The 22955-nt window shown below is 42.1% G+C and overlaps 1 protein-coding gene across 1 annotated transcript in view; it reads right to left on the minus strand.

The window, feature by feature from the left end:
* Positions 1-3108: 3108 nt before the first annotated feature.
* The window catches only part of egfem1 (EGF-like and EMI domain containing 1), a gene marked incomplete at its 5' end in the record, with an annotated part of 90356 nt that continues 70509 nt past the window's right edge, over positions 3109-22955 (minus strand). The window contains 15 exons of the mRNA XM_084065497.1: positions 3109-5124; positions 5619-5747; positions 6298-6426; positions 7885-8013; positions 8559-8687; positions 8927-9055; positions 10446-10574; positions 11371-11499; positions 11906-12037; positions 14578-14706; positions 15288-15416; positions 17504-17632; positions 18144-18272; positions 18896-19024; positions 19912-20040. Coding sequence (XP_083921623.1) covers positions 5042-5124; positions 5619-5747; positions 6298-6426; positions 7885-8013; positions 8559-8687; positions 8927-9055; positions 10446-10574; positions 11371-11499; positions 11906-12037; positions 14578-14706; positions 15288-15416; positions 17504-17632; positions 18144-18272; positions 18896-19024; positions 19912-20040 — 1892 coding nt within the window. The 3' untranslated portion in view covers positions 3109-5041. The remainder of the gene's footprint in view (positions 5125-5618; positions 5748-6297; positions 6427-7884; positions 8014-8558; positions 8688-8926; positions 9056-10445; positions 10575-11370; positions 11500-11905; positions 12038-14577; positions 14707-15287; positions 15417-17503; positions 17633-18143; positions 18273-18895; positions 19025-19911; positions 20041-22955) is intronic.

Consider the following 22955-nt stretch of genomic DNA (forward strand, 5'->3'; position numbering starts at 1 on the left):
TGTAGCACAGTGGTTCTTTTAATTTCAAGGACTCCCATAACTCTGAGTGTTCAAATGAACCAGTGAGGGTCCATTTGGTTGTATGTGTACACCCTCAGAGTTACAGATATATAAGGGGCCATCTGGAACCCCCCTCAAGAACACTTTGAGACCCAATGGTGTAGCAGAGTGTCTCCAGTGAGCCATCAAACACACTATCAGCACCCTGACTCTGTTTGACCAGAATGGAAAAGAGCCTTAATTAGTATCATTGGTAACACCTGTAAAAGGAAGTAAGGAAGAGGCCCAATTTATTTCCAGTATGGCTTCTGTTCATAGAGCCCATTGAAACATCCATAATGTATCTCATCATCACTGCCAGCACACGTCTTCCTCACTACCTCTCTAAACACTACAAACTACACCACTAACCTACAAACTCACTACCTCTAAACATTAAAAACTACACCACTAACCTAAAAACTACACCACTAACCTACAAACTACACCACTAACCTACAAACATACTACCTCTAGACATTACAAACTAAACCAGTAGTTCTCAAACTTTTTCATGTCAAGGACCCCAAATTTGATATATATTTGGCCACGGACCCCGATCTGAAAATGTTTTGTACCTCCAGAAGCAAAGATATGAGTAAAAAATGTTTAAAAATAAATAAATACATATATTCAGAGGTTTTCACAAATTTTCAAAAATAGCAGATCTACAAGCTCATAGCGCGGCACTCAGTGTCTCAGCATCACAAACAAACACAGCTCAATAATACAACATATTCCCTTCACAAACATCACACAACATAGCTCTTCATCCTTACTAGTTGTTGCTTTTCCAAAGGAACATCAAAGTGAAATTACACACAATTCCATCAATTCCTTAATGCTGAACAGCTAATTAGCTAAGCTATCACACCTGTAGAATGGCCATGTTTCACATGACGCTCGTCTGTCACAAGCGTCATGGAACAACTTGTTCCTGGTTTGCGAATTTTTGACATTTACAAGCCGTACATCTACATAAACGTTCACATTTCAAATATAAAGTGCTGACCCCCAAGCCATGGATGTAACCAGTTAAAGTGCACTGGTCTAAGTATCCGTATCGTCCGTATTGTTCAATAAAAAGCTTTTTAATCCGATCACCAGCCATTTTCTCCAATGCTTTCAACTACGCGCCCCTATCGGCTGGGAGGTGTATTGCACTCTGATATATTACAAATAAAAAATAAAATGGCCGCCGATCGGATTAAAAATGCGTTTTATTGAACAATACGGAAGATACGAGTACAGTGCGCCCCAACTTGTTACATCAGTAGCTTGAGGGTCAGCACTTTATATTTGAAATCGGAACATTAATGTAGATGTGATTGTTGTAAATGTAAAAAAAAAAATCGCAAACAAGGAACAAGTGGTTCCATGACTGTCATGGTATGACTCGAGTCATGTTTCAGGGCTACTGTAGAAACTCACCTCAGTTTTTGTCGGTTGGAGATAATTCATTGTGTTTCCACGGTCTGGTTTTAGCAGCTTTTTTTTACCACCCTGGTAAACATTATGAGTTGTTTAGTTCACTCTTTTTACTTCGAAACATTGCAGAGCTGAGACACTCAGAGTGTGTTTGTCGGTCGGTGTGTTTGTGAGAGAGGGGGCGGGCCCGATAATTTGTGGTTCAAATAGCCCCGCCCCCCCCCCCCCCTGCTTCGTAGGGAGTGTGGAGCTATGGTGTGGAGCAGCAGCCATATTATGAAGACATTCACAGGTGTTACCAATGATACTAATGAAGGCTCTGTTCCATTCTGGTCAAACAGAGTCAGGGTGCTGATATTGTGCATGTTGGCCCACTGGAAACACCAGTGGGTCTACAGTTGGGGTCCAGGGACCCTCATGGGCTTCCAAATGGCCCCTTACAGGTGTGTAACTCTGAGAGTGTAGTACAAATGGAACCAAATGGACCCTTACGGGTCCATTTGGTTCCATTTCTACACTCTCAGTAATGGGGATTGTGGAATGGAACAGAGCCTTCATTAGTATCATTGGTAACACCTGTGAAGGAAGTGATAATATGGCTGCTGTGCATAGAGCCTATATTAAATCTGGCTTCTATGGCAGGTTTTCTCAAAGTGGGTGCAGTCAGTGGTGGAAAAAGTACACAAATGTTTTACTTAAGTAAAAGTATCAATACTGCAACGTACTGTGTATATATATATATATATATATATGTATATATATATATATATATATATATATATAGTATACACAATGACCAGCACCATATAGACACAATGACCAGCACCATATAGACACAATGACCAGCACCATATATACACAATGACCAGCACCATATAGACACAATGACCAGCACCATATAGACACAATGACCAGCACCATATAGACACAATGACCAGCACCCTGTCACAGTGCTGTGTGAGGGGCCTGACGTGCACGTTGGCCCTGTGACAGACAGGTCATCTAACATTCCAACAACGTGTTGCATCGTGACAAGTTATTGGCTTGTAGATTCTTTTCGGCAAGCAACACTGCCGTACAACGGAGTATAAATTAGGCTTTAGTAGCCTTTCCAGACATGCTTCCTCCTCTACAACCCCATTCAACACTTACAAATCTAGCCAAACTTCCATCATCATCCCAATAAAAATGATGGAAAAAAGGATGAAATTAAGAAAATGTGCACTTGAATATATTGAACTGCCCCCCCAGAGCACCTCAACACCCCTTTAAAAAATATTGCTTCCAGCACCCCCAAACATCTCTGTATGCCCCCTGGGGGACTGCACCGCCCCCGCTGAGAAACACTATGTTGTTTCAAAAATGGCAGATCAAGCTCACAACGTGGCTCACATGTTGGCTGAGCTTGAATACAGTATAAAATAGGGATTAAGTGATACATTCTTATAACCGATATGATTTTCCAACCCACAATGAAAACATTACTTCATGGTCATTGGTCACACATAGAAGAAAATAATGTTAGTCAAATATAGTCAAATATACTTAGAAAATGATATGTAGACCAAAACAAAAGTATCAAACTCATGTTTATCAAAATAGCACCATTTACATAGGCATGCCATTAGGCAGAAGGTACAGTACATTATGAGTCATATAGTAGATATTGACCTGAGATACAATACAAATTCAATTTTACAATAATCACACACCCTTATTTACATTATATTTACATGTACCGTGTACCGGTAAATGATAGCAGTAGTGGTACGGGGCATAATCAGACCATGATCATGTTGTCCAAAGGCCTCAAATATAGAAATATTTTATATTCATAACCAAGGACAGGTGCACAAAAATCAAGGTCAATTTATATGTATTCAACTGAAAATGTAACCAGCTCTACATCTGCTCCTGAATGGATATTCACATACCTGAAAGAGCTATCAGATTTAATATGGTAAAACATCTACAGTGCTCTGTGCACAGCGCAGTGCACTGCCATAGGAAACGCTACTGTATGATCAATGCCAATTAATTTAGAACGTTTGCAATGCCGAGGAGCAAAGCTTGCCCATGTCTGCTCAAAATCCCAAGCCAATATGTGGGAGTGATTTGTAGATGGAGGATGCATGCACAGCTTTATTTCACCACAGTCATATTTTATAAATCCAGTATACACAGGATTATGATGAAGTTGAAAGTCAATTTTTATGGCCCGGCCCACATAGCTGGGTTTCCCTAAAACATCTGTTTGGAATAATTCTGGTTTTTCAGTAAGCCTAAGGACAAGGACATGTTCTTAGTGCTATACTTTTGAGAAGAAAAGAACAATCAAAACATTTAAAAAACGTCGACTTACTGAATGGCAACATTTACTTGTCAAATGAAAAACACACTGTAAAAGGAAATCATTTAGCAACAATATTTTCACTGTAGTGTACATGATATCAGCATAAAAATGCATTTGCGTGACATCAGTGTGATGGTATTGAATGACATAAAATGGAGTGGTAAGGATTTAGACAATGTGTGCTGTGCTACTTGATATTCAGAGAGACAACCAATAAAACTGACTTTACTGTACGTTTTGTTCATCACCTTTCGTTTCATGTCAGAGTAAAGAGAAATTAGTAGCTTGTGTGATTTGTTTTTCTTTTTGCAGATTATGTACTGTATGGGGAGGATAATTCAATGACACTTTTTCTGTTGAAAATTAATTCTGAAGTTCCTAGTGTAGAGGTGGTCCCACTGCAATGTCCCTGTTACTCTGAAATGTCCCTGTTCATTAGGATCACACATCTCTACAGGTCATTATGTACCCAGTCAAATCCCAGTTAAATCAACACTCAACGTAACAAAAATCTATACTGTATATCATCTGCATATTTCTGAACCTAATTTTGGAAACCCCCTGGCAAAACTGCATGGTACTCTATGACCAACAACTGATTAACCACTGTCAACCCGACATCCCTACTTTGGCTTTTCACACATTAAAACATTTTAAAAATAAAATACAATTATTTTTTTTAATATGGCTTAAATGGTTAAACTTCCATTTCCATTGTTTCCTTACGTGTGAAAGGAATTGGCAACAGAAAACACCATGTATGTTACTGTGCAATCACACTGGAGAAGAAAATCATGTTTTACAAGATTGCTGGTTAAACAGGAAGGTACTGTATCTGGGAGTAGTATTATTTACATTAAACGTAAATGTAAATAAATCCAGATACCTTCCTGTTGTGCAAATTACACTGTACATTTCCCATTATGACAGACATATGTTTGTTGAATATTGCTAAGATACTTGTGAAAAACCTCGCCTGGTACATGGAGTTGTTCCAATGTACGTTTCGGATTTTTAAAAAAAGTGTCTTTCCAGAGCCTCTTTATAAGTCCATTGACTGCGTAACACCACCACCAGTCTCAGTTCTGGAAGCCTGGTTCCAGTTTCCCCAGAACATCTTCATATGAGCATCAGCTTGGGTTCCTTTGTAAGATGATCTCAGTGCGAAGATGCAGTGGTGAAGCAGGTCCTGTGCTTTAGGAGTGAGGGCCTCTATCTGGGCTATGTGTGTTTGACGCCTGCTCTTCTCCTGGGCCGCTGGGATGCGGAGGAGTTCACTGCTGCTGGGATCTGCTCCAGTAATCCTGAGAGGAAGGAGAAAAAAAGCACACAAAGACCCAAGAAGACATTCAGCACCGTTCGGGAAAATCAAAAGCAAATGTTCTGGGGTTTTGGGGAAGAGAAGTAAACTGCTACGCAGGTCTCCCGTGAGCTTGGCTTTTGGGGGGGAAACGGAGACAGCCTGAAGCCTGGTAACCTGCTGAGTGCAGATTAAAATAACTGTCAGGAGACAGGAGCCACTATTGAGGTAGACAGGGAGACACACAGAGCGATGGGGCTCAGCCTCACTCACTTACTGACACAGTATTTCACCAAAGCTGGTTCAGCTTTACTGCTTATAGGAGTGTGTGTGTGTGTGTGTGTGTGTGTGTGTGTGTGTGTGTGTGTGTGTGTGTGTGTGTGTGTGTGTGTGTGTGTGTGTGTGTGTGTGTGTGAGAAAGAGCACGTGCGTGTGTGCGACTGTGTGTGTGTTCATGCTACATTCGGCTTTATAGGCAACAGGAGAGCTCAGGTTTACCATCGCTACAGGTGGGACCAAGCCAGGTGAGGGGGCAGTGGCAGCGTCCGCTCCGCCCGTCACACCGGGCCCCGTGGGAACACTGGCACGACAAGGAGCACTGGGGGCCAAAACGATCTCTACCACAGTCTGAGAGAGAGAGAGAGAGAGCGATGAAGGAGGGAATAAAATACATCATCTTTGTCAGTGGTTCTGAAACATTTTAATTGCAAAAGGACCGCAATGGAAACAAGCTGTAAGCTTTTTTGCGTTATCCTTTTGATTATAGTGGTGGTACAGTATGTTAAATGTGACATATGCTTTTTTTCATGATCAATAAAAAGGTATCAATCAATTTAAATGACCCCCAGGTTGGTATGCATTTAGACCACAGACCCCCATAACTCTGAGAGTGTACAAATGGAACCAAATGCTCCCGTAAGGGTCCATTTGGTTCCATTTGTACACTTTCGCAGTTACAGACCTGTAAGGGTTCATTTGGTTCATAACTGTACATTATTTAGCTAATATAGCTACATTATATAATAAACATAATATTTAAATATTATGTTTATATAATATTATGGGGGGGGTAAAAAACAATGACATGCCCAAAATAGGGACGCCAGGTTGAAAGTGGCTAACATGTTAAGCACCTGAAAGATGGCAGGCTATGAGACAATGGTGGCATGTACTGTACCTCTTTCACATCTGTCTCCTGTCCTTCCTGGGGGACAGAGGCACCTTCCTGTGGCTGAATCACATGGTCCGTCCCCGACGCAGTCACATGACTGTTGACAGTCCAATCCAAACCTCCCAGGCTCACATCCTAAAAACACACACGCACACACAGTTTTGCATGCATGCACAGACAAAATGTCCATACAAATATAAATGCCCAACCACCCCATACAAACACAAACATGGGCAGACAGATGCAACGGTAACACATGCACACACATCTCCTCACACACACACACACGCACGCACGCACGCACGCACGCACGCACGCACGCACGCACGCACGCACGCACGCACACACACACGCACGCACACAGGTCAGGTTTGATGGTGGAGTCATTGGCTATCTTGCAGCTGCTGTACAGTCAGTGCTCAGTCATAACTCCTGCTGGGGCCGAAGTGGCCATTTAGAACCTCACACTGTGGCGGAGAGCCTCCAAGCAGGCGGGAGGACACGCTTTTAGGCCCTCACACTGTGGCTGAGAGCCTCGTAGCAGGCGGGAGGACACAGGGATGCAACAGGAATGCATTAAGCAGGCAGGAAACACCTGTCTCTCATCAAATAACCACGTCTGCCTGCCCGCCTGCCAGCCTGTCTGTCTGTCTGCCTGTCTTGGCTGTTATTTTGTCATGCATGTCTTGTTCATGCAGGTATATGTTCATGCTTACATAAATGTGCTTCTAACAGATGCATAACTTGTGGGGTTTCTTGGTATCCAAGACTAGCTAATGTGTATACCACATGCATAGGTCTACAAGGGTTTGAAACCTGGCCCACTCTTTCTTCGAGAATAGTCCTCTCTCTCGCTCACTTTTTCTTCAATATTACAATTTAGGCGTTCAGCAGATGCTTTTATATCCAGGGCGAGTTACAAGTGCAAGTATGCAGCATAAGCATGAACCCTTGTCAACAAACAACAAGGCAAACAGCCAAGGTAAGTAGAGAACAATGTAGTGGCTCAAAGAAACTAGGATACCAGTTAAACATCAAACCTAGCACCTGTCTAAACAACATGATGTCTGGATAACATTCTTGATATTTGTGGTCAAGCAAAACAAAACAAAAACAGTAACCAATGTAGATCTGCATATTAGATCTATTACTGTATGTGACTACTTGTAAAACAATTTAGTTTTAAAGAATAAAGATGTTCCCACTCTCCTCCTCAGTCACTACCCAATCTTGACCTCTTTGTGAACAAACATTAAACGCAAACAGGCTGAATCAAAATGCTTGTTTAATTAACCCATTCAATCCGGGAACGCATCTCTGTCATTTTAGATTTCTTTGGCTCTTAAAAAATAGCAGATGAACAAGCTCATAGCACGGCACCGAATGCCCGCTATGAGCTTGTAGATCTGCTAAAAAAAAATGATCGTGAAAATTTGTGCAAATCTTTGAATATATATATTTTTTAGAACCAAATATTTGAGTTACAAATGTTCGCTCAGAAAAATATATATTCAAAGATTTGCACACATTTTCACGATTTCTTCTTCCGCACTATGAGCTTGTATATTTGCTAGGGCCGATCAGTATACTCACGTCTCTGGCACTGGGATCCGTGGTATCCTGGGGGACACACACAGCGGCCTGTCACATGGTCACATGACTGCCCCATCTTACAGTCACAGGGATGGGCACAGTTCGCTCCAAAAAACCCGGCCGGACATCCTTCAACAAATCAAGTTTATCCGTGTTTAGTCCAGCCATTCCCAACTTGTGGGCCGTGAGGGTATTGCAAGTGGGGCCCCAAATAATTGAAAAAAACTGTTAAGACTTTATATAACATTAATATAAACAAATTAATGTAAAAACATAAAAAAATAATAATAATTACCTTAAATGTTTTGTTTTTATGATACCGATAAATAGTTCCATTGATCGATTGATTGATTATTAATATAAACATGCTCTACACATGCCCACGTTAAGTGGTTAGATGGGTGGGCTTTCGAGATTTTCAAGTGGGCCCTGGTCAAGAAACGGTTGGGAACCATTGGTTTAGTGTATTCTGGACCAATTCAATCCTGTTCATGACAGGTGTTTTCAACACAGATGAAGGGATACATTTTCATTCCAAATATTATCACATTGAAACAGGTCTAAAAAACAAAGTTGTTTTACAACCTCTGTAGTAATAGCGCTTAAATAAAGTAGCATTGTCCATTAAGGCAGTGATAAACAGATCAAATAAAGCGTAATAAAGGAAAGCGTACTGTGTTGACAGGAGTGTCCATAGTGGCCAGCAGAACAGCTGCAGCTGCCACTGACGCGGTCGCAGGTTCCATTGTTGTTGCATGGACAATCAAACCCACAGTCAGGCCCGTACTTCCCCTGTGCGCAGGCTACACACACACACACACACACACACACACACACACACACACACACACACACAATACTTGTGAGTTGTAAGGACAAGTTAAAATTACTTACTATTGACAGTTCATTCAAATTTAACTGTAAAAAAACAATTACTGACAAAATTCTGAAAATTCACAGGTAAACCAAGAACCTAGCATCAGTCTAAAACAATATACTATCAAAATAGTTATGAGAACCACTAGAGTTACAAAACACGTACCTATGTCACAGCGAGGCCCGGTCCAGCCCAGACCACACTTGCAGGTCCCATTGACAGGGTCACACAACGCCCCATTCTGACAGCTGCATGTGTTCCTGCACTGCAGGCCATAGCGCCCCCTAGGACATGCTGGAGCAACAGCAGAGACGGGCTCAACGTCAGAAAGAGACGAGCATGACGAGGCCTCAGCTATATGGCTGGGAAATTCACCAAAAATATATCCAAACATAAATGTAGACCCAATAACCGACTCAATCTTGCTCATGTAGGTTTATCAAATAATCTAGAAGCAGGGTTTTGTTTGAATGTGTTTTGATTTCTTATATGAATCAACACCAAAAAAAAGGCAACGATATATTCAACTAAATCAATTAGTCCGATTAACCACCAACCCTGTTTTATACTTTGATGTTCAATGGTGCCGTACAAACATAGCCGATGTACAAGCTCACAACATGTCACGATGCAACACATTGTGAGCTTGTAGATCTGCTATTTCACTGTTTATTTTCTTTACAATAATCGTAATCGGGGCAAAAGTTTGAAATAACCATGATATTGATTTGAAGTCATATCCCCAGCCCTAGCTCAGCACTCCCACACTGCAGGAACATGGTTACTCTCACAAGCAAGAACAGGCACACACACACACACACACACACACACACACACACACACACGCTTCCATGCACAGACAAAATGTACTAACATTCAAGTTTATTTAGGCAGCAGTTCATTAGTGAGATGGCAAAGTGGTCTAATTTGGCACTGATATAAAAGAATAATCATGTTTCTCTGGGTAATTTAGATTGGAGAAACAATAAGCGAGTCTTCTTTGATTCCCCTGTTTATTTATTTGTTTCGTTGCCAAGTCCATCGACACGGAACACAGGGAACGAGCTACTAATAGGCCTCTCCAAACATTCAACAAGAGCAGAACATAAGTGGTGGCACGTCCACAGACATTTGAGGCGCACTACGTAGTAGGGAGCGTTTAGCTCAGGCAGCCATGGAAACTCCCGTTCTTCAGTCCAATGGAACTGCTGATAAACGGAGAGATTAGGAGGCCAGACAACCGCCTATGTTCCCCAGGAAATCAACTCTCTGATCATCAGAGCCCCTCAAACTGAGGAAACAGAGAATTTGTTACTTAAATATACAGTGGAAAATAGAATCTTGAAAATACACCCTTCTTTTCCCCTAATGTACTGTAGATGTTTTCCCACTTGTCCGTTGTTCTGTTCATTTGTGATGAGCTCATTAAGGCAAATAGTGCCTGTTGGCGTCTGTATCTACAGTAACTCAGTGTCAACACAACAGAGGAGGTGTGGGTTCAAGAGTTTGCCCGCTGTACCTATTTTTGGTAACTTTAATGATTAGATATTGATTAGTAGCTCATGATGAAATGTCTAACTGCCCCGGGGGTATTTCATTTCAGTAAAAGATGTCATGACAAGAGACAGCATTGCGGAATGTCGCTGTTAGACATTAGTGGATTCGGCCTCCAATGCCCATATACCTTGTTGGCAGGACTGTCCTATCCTACCAGGAGCACATATACACCTCCCAGTCACTGGGTGGCACTGTCCGCCCTCCCCACAGGAGCACAGCAGGCCACAGTCCTTCCCATAGTAACCCCGTGGACATCCTGCAGAAATAAACATTTCAGAAATGTCACCACATACCGCAGGAGAGCTCTGCATGATGTCTTCACTGTGCAGACCTCATGGGATGTCCTCTGTGGTGGTTCATAGGCTACTTAATGGAGTAGATATCTTGTCTATGAAACTGTCCATATTGTTGCTGACAGGCAAAAAACCTTGTATCTCCATATTCCAACTTTTTTCTGTTTTTTTCATAAATGAATCCCCTACAGCAGTTTGTCACACAAGAGGGTCACGTAAAAGTACCGAAAATAGCAGATCTATTTTGAAGGTGAAAGTGAAATTGTATAAACATTGAACCAATGAAAAGTATTGAGAAAAAACGGTGCCCGGATCTCATGTCTGATCCTGTTTATTCTGTGAGCACCATTGATACTTTTAACTACTTTTAACCATTTTTATATGACCACCTGGTTGTTCTGTTTTCTCAACGAAAATGATTAAAAAGAGCTTGTGAGGTACAAGCTCTAATAGTCACTACTGTACATTGTACACTGAAAAGTAACCATTTTGGATATAGGTCTACAAAGGTTTCCACCCGCCAGCCACAATATACTGTTATTATATTGTTTACTGCCACATTGCTTTGATCTTTTTCTCCCATCATAGAACTATTGAACACTGGAAGGAAACTACTGAATGTTGACATAATGTCAACATTCAGTAGGACTGACATGAAAGTTACTCTGGAATAAGCAGTACAGACAAATGCAAGGTGTCCTGATAGTGTCTGTGTGTAATAGTTTCAAACATACAATATCTGATAATATTGGTCGCTACCTGAGCTACAGTTAGCTCCGATGAAGCCAGGTAGACACTGACAAGCTCCAGTCTTGAAATCACAGCGACCACCATTGATGCAGCGACATCTTGACTTGCAGTTTGGTCCATAAGTCCCTTCTCGACATCCTAGGGATGGAGAGAGACACAGAGAAAGAATGAGTTGAGGAAGAGGAAATATTATTTGGTCTTTAAACACCTATATACTTTGTCATATGATGAGTGCGATGCATTGTGTGCATGTAGATCGGCCATTTTCCAAATTTCTGAAGATGTTGAAAAAAAAGGTTTGACACCTGTTTTTGCCTACATTGACATGCCTAGAATAGGGAAACCAGATTGAAAGTGGTTCATTCTGTGCCCGATGGAAAAAAAGTATCTTCTATGATAAATAATGAACTGTCTTGCCATTTGTCATAAGAAGTAAAAGTTTTGTTTTTGTATATAGAAAACCCTGAAAATAAATTAAATGACATAAAGCTCCATTTTAAAATGATCTGCATTATTGTGTACAGTGTGCTTCTGTTATACTTACGTAGCTCACAGCGTGCTCCATTGTAGCCTGGCAGGCAGGAGCATCTTCCAGTGACAGGGTGGCATTGCTCCTGGTCTCCTGAACACTGGCACAGCTGGGTACAGTTCTGTCCATACATCCCAACTGGGCAGGCTAACAAAATATGTATATTAATGATAGTCACACCATACCACCATCTCCCCCCAAATCTAACACAGATAGTGGGCATGAAGTACATTGTTCTATCCCCTGATCATTTCCCTAAACCCAGAGTTAAAGCCAACTTTTTAGTTTTATTTCACCACACCAATAATGGGCACATTAATAGCATTTGATCTTAAACATTTAGCATCTGGCTGTAAACAACAGGTGTTTATAGCCAAACAACATGTTTTAGCAATTAAAGTGCAAATGTTCCTAAATAAAAGACAACCATCTAATTTATTCCCATACATTTTAAACAGAAATTCATTATTCATTATTTGTTATTCTAGTAGACAATGGAAATCTAACATTATGTTACATCTTTTTTTGTGGCAGGGCTACCAATGTATTATTATGATTTACTAGGAGTGGTCCTTAAACAAGAAAGCATTCTATATTTTGCAGCTAAGAGAGAGAAATGTCATCAGCCAACCTCATCCCCTTTCAAATCGCTTCACATGCACGCACACACACACACACACACACACACACACACACACACACACACACACACACGCACACGCACACGCACACGCACACGCACACGCACACGCACACGCACACACGTGCACTCTTCACACATGCATACTGTACAGTACATACACAGTAAAATCTTCAGTGTTTATTTAACCATTTGTAACTCAGAGAGTGTACAAAAATGTAACCAGATGGACCCTCACAGGTCCATTTGGATTGTACTGTGTATACTGTCACGGTAATGAATGTGGCCCACAGACAGAAGTACAATCAGTCATAAATAGCAAGATAAATCTGTGAACCAAACATGTTGTTTTGTGGTGTGTGTGTGTGTGTGTGTGTGTGTGTGTGTGTGTGTGTGTGTGTGTGTGTGTGTGTGTGTGTGTGTGTGTGTGTGTGTGTGTGTGTGTGTGTGTGCGAGTGCGCGCAGCACTGAGGTACTCGGCAGTAGGCAGCATGGGGGACAGATAAGAAAAAGGACCCCAGACTAAAGAGGCAATTACGGCGCTGTCATTATGCATGTCTGCCTTCCAAAAGCCCTTATCCGCTGCTGAGGAGACAAAAACAATGCCTTCTGTTTTACTTGGCAACCAGAGTGTAACATTTATCAGATGTCTGGGGAGTTAGCCTGTGAGGAGAGGGGGGGGTGGGTCGATGGTTGAGGGAAAAAGAGAGAGAGAGAGATTGAGAGAGAGGGTGGTGAGGGGTAAAGTCGTAAACCTGCTCTTACACAGACCTACAGGGTAGAGCAGCAAATGGAATTGATTTCGTATAATTCTGTATCACACAGCGTAGTTTCCACGTCGAATAACTGAAGAACTGTGGCGTATCGGCGATACCGAAACATGTCAGTCAAGACTGGTGGCTTTACTTCAAAATAGTCAACAGGTCGAACATGCAAAAATGACCAAACAAATAATGTTGTCAGTTTTTTTGTCCATGCACTTAATTTTCCCGAAAATATGTTATATGAAACTGTTCTTTCAGTCATGAGTACATTCACACAGAACGCAAATAATAGATGGTGATAAAGCGACGTAATCTTTCTTCGCACCACGAATAAAGGCATAGATCTACATTATATAAATAGTTTAATGCTAAAAATATTACTTCCCATTTTCATACTGTTTATTCGTCACGCCCCTGGTTTGTGAAGACCTTAAACATTTTGATGAACAGTCATGAATAATTACAGAATCCGGCAAAAATGATTGGCTTATCATTTTAGCCATGCTTTTGTATTTGAAGTACAATATGGCCAAAACAGATGCACGATGAAAGCCAACATAAAGGCCTCTCTCACTGGGGTAAATGGTTGTGGTATTTTTTTTTTTTCGTGGGCTGCATTTCCTGGCAAGGAATCAAACTACGATATTAATCTTTAGGAGGTTGAAAGGAATCATAATTATTAATTATTAATTTTATAAACATTAATAATTGTGGGTGCGTAACTTTCTTCCATGATGCATTTCTGTCTTTATGCGAGTAGTGGCTGCATCAAAGTGGTTTGTTTTTCAATAGTTTAAAAGCCATGACAGCAATATGAGCCACATGCCAAAGGCTCAATAGTCAGGATCATTCCTGTGTGGAGCGTTTAGAGGAGACTGTAAAACTGCCTTCGACACATCATCAAGATGTACAGCCGCTGAAGTTAAGCAGTGACCTTGTCCTCCAGGATAAGAGAGTCTCCACCATCACTCAGGTCTTCTGGGTAAAGTGGTATTTATTTTAACCGTACAATTATATTTGTTTTATTTAGGTGCACGCAAATTGTTTAGAAAGACATTTAAAGTGAGCAGTGAGAGCGCTGACTCAGGTGAACAGATCCCTTGGAAGGGTCGGTAAATTAAGCAGTTTTGTTTTATTTTCTTTCTCAGTTTGGCAGTACTCTTTGGCTGGGTTGCTTAATGGTTCTGGAATAGTGCACGTCCATAACCCTGCCATGCATTTGCATTCAAGGTAACGGCATCATAATCTCAAATAGGGAGAATGGACTTTTTTCTGTTTCTTACCCTTTTCACAGCCGTTCCCCGTCAGTCCCGGAGGGCAGCCACAGGTCCCTGTCTCATGGTGACAGGATACCCCAGACCGGCACTTACACCGAATGGCACAAGAAGCACCGTATGACCCCGGCAGGCAGGCTGCGAGACGACAGAAGAAAGAAATCCATTAAAATTTGTCCATGTTATCACAAAATCTTCACTTAAGCCCCATTTATAGTGAAAATAGCAGATCTAGGAGTTCACTGTCCAGTTTGCTGCTTAGCAGAAATGGAAATTCAAAAATATACTTTAAAATATATTTTAGTGAACGGAAATGACAAATGGATGACGAGTTACAGACATTCGAAGATTATAATTTTTGAAGATTTGTGGCAGAGTTGTCTGGCTTGAGAAGACTAGTATTTCGTACACCACAGGTTCTCAAAGTGGTTCCAAGGGGTCCCCAGCTAAACTAGATAATATAGCATAAAAATCTGAACCACTTTAACCCTATTATACATCGCCTACATAGCCGATCTACAAGCTCTCGTCGCATCTCATAGTGATGTGTTGTGAGCTTGTAGATTGGCTATTTTCAAAAAATCTTTTCATGAAAAATATGCAAATCTTGCACGGAGTTCGCTGGCGCAAACATATGGGGGGTCCACGACCAAATACATATCAATTTGAGGATCCTTGACATAAAAAGGTTTGACAACCACTGTCTTACACACACTTACGTTTGCCACACCTGGGTCCTCTCCAGCCTGGCTCACATTCACAGCGGCCTGCGACATGATGGCAGCTGGTACTGTGTACACAGTCACACCTCTGCTCACATCTGTCACCATGGAAATCCTTGGAACAGGCTGTAGGCCGGAAAAACAACACGCAACGTCAACTTCCAGGAAGAAGAAAATTATATTTCTCCATCTTTATCAAAACTTCGCTATATATTGACTTGACTTTTTTATAGGTAGGTAACTAAGCTCTCTGACTGAACAGTGGTATTTTCTGTTCCCAACCCTATAACAAAGCTCAGTGTTCTCCATAAATATATGAAAAGAGAAAATAATGGATTGCTATATAAATGATGAAGCATACTGTATAACTGCTATGATGGCCCAGCCGTTCTTTTTATTCCGGTTAGCATTATTCACTTGTAAATTTACAAGGAGCTGACAGCAGAGACAGATAAATACTGCACTATATGCAAGGCGATATGGCTCAAATCATGACAGGCCAGCAAAAATACAAAACATATGTTAACCCAAACCAACATGTCAATATATTCCTGTACAGCTACTTGCTGTAAGCTTGATAGTGTTGTCACTTGTAGCGTGCTTAGTAATTAAATGCTACTATAGGCCGATGCCTGAACGATTGCCCATTGGGAACAATGAACTGGCAATCCGGCCGACGTCCTGCTCTCAGCTATTTTTGGCGAAGATATTTTGTGTAGACAGAGGAAAAGAAAGAAAAGTAGAGACAACTTAGGCTCAGTTTACTAGTAAACTGGACCTCTAGACTCTAGAGGGTTTAAGTGGTTCACAATTTGTAAGATGTGTGTCATGGATTGATTTCACAAAATAAGGAACAAAGTGTGTCCCTTATCACTTTTAGTTTCTAGTGAGTTTGCCTGCCTGCCATATATGGAGATCTCTTTATCCGTCTGTCCGTGTCCATTTTATGCCCATATATGGAGATGCCTGATGCCCATGGGTATATCGGTCAGATAAGGTTGAAATATTTAACCTAATTTTATAATGGAAATCAATGTCTGTGGAATCCAGCTAAATCATTTGCCAACTATGGAGTCATACGTGATACATAATACGTCATAGATCAGTGATCCCAACCTGATGTATGGACCCCCCTTGGCGGGATGACAAAGAGGGGGGCATGAGGATATCAGATATCGGATATCTGATGTCACAGACGACATGTCTGTGACATCCACTGAGCGCATGAACCTTTCTAGTGTTTTTTAGTCATTCCAGACCGTACTGAAGAACAGCTACCTTGCATAACGTTGCATTCAGTGTAGGTCTTACATCTAGGATGCACAGGTCATCAGGTGTGTTGAATGCTCCAAAGGGGATGATACGATCTCTCACCGCGCAACAGCACATAGTATACTTTTGAGACATTCCCTTGACCTCAACCTTCTTCCAGGAGAAGGTCTCTGGATTAAATTTCCACATATTATGATTAAAGATCTGGCTCCAGAAGTGGCCACCAAATACATATAGCTCTTCATTGTACGGAAAGGCCCCTTTTATGCCTATACAGTATATGGAGTTCCGCGTTAGGCATGGAGTCCAGGCCAGTCTATGATGCTAGTACTGTGATGTCACATTGATGACATCAGGGTACTCAATATATGGGGATTTACGGTTTAATCAATGTTTTTGTAAGATTAGTGAATAATATTTCTAACATACAATAACATTAGAAAGAAGAGAATAGAAATAAGAAAAGAACAGAAAGATATACCTGTGAGAGCTGATTTATTTATTAGTTGATCAATTTGATCTGTTGTGTTTTTTACACAAAGGGACATAATTACGTATTAGAGGTTCGGTCCGCTACGTGGCCCTCACACCTACGTTGCACTGCCGATCTATCTCTGTTATGTCTTATAAGGTCTGCAGTAGTAACACATTTAAAGTCTTATTCGTACTTCATAGCACAATGGTGTTGATCACAATGGTGCCAAATATACCGGTAACAGATTTTAGAAAAAAGAAAGGCTGAATGAAAATCTGGTATTTTCTGCAAAAAAAACAAAGAAATAGACCATCTACAAGCTCATAATGCGTTGCACTGCGACACATTGTGAGTTTGTACATCTGCTATTTTTGAAAAAAGGTAGCAAAACCTCACCTATAATAACATTCCCAAAGTAGGGGTGCCAGGTTGAAAGTGGTTAAGGCTAGGATATTTAGAGGTTCACCTGTCTGACAGTGCTCGCCCTCCCAGCCAGGAGGACAGTTGCATTGCCCTGTCACTCTGTCACATCGTCCTCCGTTGGTACATCTGCAGCTCTGGGCACAGCCCTCCCCGTAATGCCCTTCCTCACACTCTAGGAGAGAGGAGAGGGACACCTCAGGTCAAACAGTACAGACACGAGTATGTGACAAGACTTTTTTCTTTCTTTCTTTTTTGTCAAAGTTAACATTCACCATCACAGCAAATGCAGTACGGGAAAGGGAATCTTTTCTGGTCCCGGGGGGAGGGAAATTGCTTTTACTGCTTCGCCCAGCTGATGGTGGCTCAGATGGCTCTGATGAGCACAGGTGGGTAGCTGATACGAGGTAATTGTCTTGCTCAGGGTACTCAACGTGTACACATGTACACTGAACCGGCAACCTTCCGATTCCCAGACAGCCTCTCTACCCACCATCTCCGAAACGTCCACATTTGAAAGCCTGAGAAAAACTATCATGTACGACTTCGACTTCAAGGTATTACATTGTGTGTGGGATATGATCCTAATAGCAATGTGCCTCAAACTTTAGCTTTAATCCTGTCAAGTGGTGCTAGTCAGTCAGAGCTCTGGTTGACGTACCGTCCAGAGAAGGAGGACAACTCACCCAGCTCACAGGCTGCTCCTGTCCAGCCATGGGAACAGGAACACTGGCCAGTGGTGCTGTCACAGGAGCTGCCATTTTGGCAAAGACATTGATGGGAGCAGTCCTCACCGTACTGTCCTGCAGGACAAGCTAAACACAAACACAGGATGATACAGGAGGTTAACGGATAAGAAGACAAAGCAGCTTACAGTATGTGAAAAGGCCACATAACATTGCAATTATGAATATGAATTATTAATGTATTATTGTCCGACTTACATACATTTCCATATGTAACAGACATACATTTCCATATGTAATAACAGTTTGGATAGATCATTGAAAACAATTCCCCATCCCTCCAAGAACATACTGAAATCACTAGCAAATAGCTTACACTACATGCACTGTAGCAATGGGTCAATGGGAGCATCAGAAAATGTCAAAAGCTATATTTATCACATACTGTATCTATGACATAGCATAGTAAAATCCTCAGTGTTAATGTAATGCATCCATTTGAGACTCAGAGTGCGACCAAATGTAAGCGAATGAAAGCGAACAAATGAGAGCGAACAAATGTGTTACATTTGTTCACTCTCAAGAGTTAAATTAACACTGAGGATGTGTGTCAGCGTGTCCATGAAAGGGCATCCTTATTGAAATGAACCTCCTCAAGTGGCCCTGTGTTAAAGCGTAGGGACAGTGAGCCATAGAGCTGTTGTCACTGTTTTCCTTTGGATTTCTATGGGGCTGAGTGATGAGCTACTCACGCTGATGGCAGCTGGCACCCGTCCACCCGGCCGTACAGCTGCAGCGGCCGGTGACGTGGTCACACCTGGCACCGTTCTGACACACACAGGTCTCACTGCACCGCTCGCCAAAGAGACCCTCCGGGCAGCCTGCCCAAACACACAACCCACAGCACACACACACACAAAGTGAATGGACGACGGACGTCCAAGTGCATCATACAAGCACGCGGGTGAACACACACAGACAGGCACGCATGCACGCCCACACACGCACAGACGCGCACACACACGCATTTATCTCACAATCAATGCACTGTGGCTACAGTATATCCATGCTGATTTAGCCAGACTAGAGGACTTTATGGAGGAAAGGAAGAAACAAAAAGAGCTGACATTTTTAGGGCATTTTTGGGTTTTCTGGGCACGTATCGTGAACTTCCCCTAATGATCAATGTCTGCGATGACATTTGAGTCAAAGAGAGAGAGGGAAACCAGCTAATGACAGAGACGTGTCATTAAGTCATGCTAGTGGCTTTCTGCTGACTCTGGCAATGGTAATCAGGACCGCAAAACGGGCTGTGGCGAAAGGAGCGCCTTGAATAAGACTTCAGAATGACAGACTCTGAACTTTTAGAGGGCATTTCACTGGATTCATTAAAACAAGGGCATGAAGCTCTCAGGAAACCTTCGGCATGCTAACACTGATGGGCCCAGCCCCGACTATAAGAGCTTTCCATGTAAAGTCCTCCCTCTCCCGATGTTCATCCCAATAAACACGTGGATGTATTTATCCAGAATAGACCCCAATTAACCATCGTTGCCCGAGGGAACTGTTGTCCCCCCTTCCCCTCGCTCCCTCCGCCCCGCCCCGCCCTTACCCATCCCTAAAACAAAAAAAGTCATTGGCAATGTCTCATTATAGAGATAATTGTTCACAAACACATTGCAGTTGTATTTAAGGAGAGGATGTCGTGATGGGCTTGCAGAGAGAGGGCCTCCCTCACACCCCGTTTTAATGATGTGGCTTCCATTACCCAGAATGCAGTGTGGTCCGGCCCAGCCGGCGGTGCAGAGGCAGGCTCCTGTGATGTGGTGGCAGCGGGCATCGTTCCTGCACTCGCACATCTGGCCACAGTCAAGACCGTAAAAGCCGTCCGGGCACACTGTGGGCCAAAGATAAAACATCCCAATGGTTAGGACTGGCAGCTCCACACACGAGGAGAGGAAAACGCTCAGATGCCAACTATTTTTTTATTTTATTCTCTCTCCCCATACTCCTCCCTCTCTCTCTCCCGCTCTCTCTCTCTCTCTTACCACCTACCGAAAATACCAATATCAAATTGCAGTACCGTGCTGCGGCTGTTCATTTGCGGAGCGTCTGCGTTCGTTAAGTGAGCTCATGTCCCACATGTGCAGCGTATCTGGGCCACATCAAAGTCGCCCGGCGGCCCGGGGGCCGTTCTCCTTTGGGGGGCGGCGGAGGGGGGCGCACAGAACGCTGGTAATTAGAGCACCTGCTGGGCCCACAGGCCCCGGCAACACAAGGCAAAACAAAGCCAGGTTACTGTGCCCCCCCAGACACACACGCGCACACACACACACACACACACACACACACACACACACACACACACACACACACACACACACACACACACACACACACACACACACACACACACACACACACACACACACACACACATTTGTAGACATACACAGTAAAAATATCAGTGTTAATTTAACTCTGGGAGTGTGCAAAGAAAGTGCAGATGCCTTCATGGACATACACCATGCTTTCATTCACGCAACTCGCATGCACCGACTGGCATTTGCATATGCATGTGTATATATATACACTACACATGCACGCAAGTGTGTGCGTGCGTGCGTGCGTACATGTGTGAGTGTGCTCACTCCTAGTGTATTATCATTGCCGGTGTGCAGAACCGCCAGCACAAAAAGTCTGTTTCCCATTCTCAAGGCGGGGTTCTAGAGATTGTTTAAGTGTGTGTAGAGTCAATAGACACTCAGTGAGTTTGGTAAACACAGTGCCTGCCATCCAGAAGGACTCAGCGAGAGGCTGGGGGATGAATGGGCCTTTCCACTACCGGGATGTAAATATTGTCTGCAAGCATGACTTCACCAGAGCAGGAAAGAATGACTCTGTTTATTCACTGTCTTCTTTTGATTGCTCAATTTGTCACCAAACAGTTGTAGGGATCACAGCCTAACACGAGCATAATGGTAGTATTTTTGCAAAACACGTACCTCCATTCTGGAATGTATTTACATGAGTGCTACTCTTGCTCTGCCAAAGCCCTTTGATTGATTGACAGATATGGTTGACATTTCTCCCTTCCAAATCCCCTCTCTTCTGCTTTCAGCTGTTATTATGTGTGGGCAAATCTGGAGCTGATTATGGCTTTGGCCCCGTCCCAATTCCTATATGTCTCTTGTTCCAATAGCCTCCGTGGGCAGCAGCCCTTCTCATTTACATACTACCTCTCGTGTTTGTGTAAAGCCTGATTTATACTCCTCTGCGCACCGGTGTCACGTGCAACGAAGTGGGCTATGAATTAAGCATAAGGGAGAAAGGAGGCGTGGCACAATGCCATCACAGGGAGACCAAAAATGGGAGTGAGATAAGTGTGGAAATGGGGAAAATGTTCAACAATTTGGTGCATTGTAAATGCCACTGTGTAGGGCTGAAAGTTATGACTTCAAATCAATACGGTTGTTTCAAACCTTTGTCTTGATTACGATTAATGAACGATTATGCTTTCTTTTTTTTTATAGTGAAGAAATATCAGATCTACAAGCTCACCATGTGTCACAATGCGACGCGTTGTGAGCTTGTAGATTTTCACTATTTCACTTTTTTGATTGACTGACATCTTTGATAGTAAAACACATATAGATAACATGTACATGGCCCACCATAATCAAAAAGATAAAACGCAAAAAAAGGTGACAGCTTGTTTACGTTGCAGTCCTTGAGATGTGTATGTGTGTAAAATGAGATGTGCATGAAGTTATGTAGTAAGGGATAAGTATGAGTGTGTGTAAAGTGTACACCAACATTGTACAACAAGAATATTATGTTCTTAATCAGACTCATCTATTTAGTTGATTATTAAAAAGGATCTACAAGATTTTTTTTCGTGTTGATTCTTTGAAATAAAGAATCTTCTAAAAACAAAAACAAAAAAGCCTGCTTCTCGATTATTCGATTAACCTACATGAGCAAAATTAAGTCGGTTATTGGTTCACAAATATCGGTTTCGATATATGTCCGGTTAATTGCCCAGCCCTACCACTGTGTATATATTCTACATGGTGTCAGTGGTGGACAAAGTATACGCTCAATTAAAAAAGAATTATTCAAAACTACAAATCCCGAAGTAAATTTTCAGAAATCATCAGAATTTTTTAAAAAGGGAAAATAGCAGATCTACAAGTTCACGTTGTGAGCTTGCACATCGGCTATAACATTTTTTTAAAAAAGGGCTCAAGTGGTTAATTCCTAATTTATTTAAGTAATATAAATAATATGTTTCGGTCACAAGAGTCCCTTCCTAGAAATGTAGTGGAGTCCAAATATTTCAAAATATTTATTTCTAAAAATGTAGCGGAGTGAAAGTCATCAGCTAGCACAAAAAAATATATATATATTTTTTTTCTTATACTAAAGTACAGTACTCAAGTAAATGTACTCTGTCCACCACTGCAAGATGATGTACACGGGTCCTTCCTCCTGTGGAGTTTCCCTTAAAGGCTTCTTCTACTGGGGAAATCATCCCTCGTGCTCAGCAGTTTCTGGCCCGCACCACCGCTGTGTTCCCGGGCTGACAGCATGACGTCTGTCTCTGCTGCCTTTATAGTGGTTTAGACTTCACCCATTGATGATGCTGTCATCTTAATCTGGCTGCGCTGTAACTCTGCGGCCGTGCTGCTTCATTGTTTATTATCAACATCACGATTACTGACGACATAGTGACAAGTTAGACATCCTATCACTGCCGCGGGAAGAACAACCCCGTTTTTTTATTAGGGAAGGCATAAATTTATATGAAAA

The sequence above is a fragment of the Gymnoscopelus microlampas genome (genome assembly GCF_963454915.1).
Source record: "Gymnoscopelus microlampas genome assembly, chromosome: 8".
Lineage (NCBI taxonomy): Eukaryota > Metazoa > Chordata > Actinopteri > Myctophiformes > Myctophidae > Gymnoscopelus > Gymnoscopelus microlampas.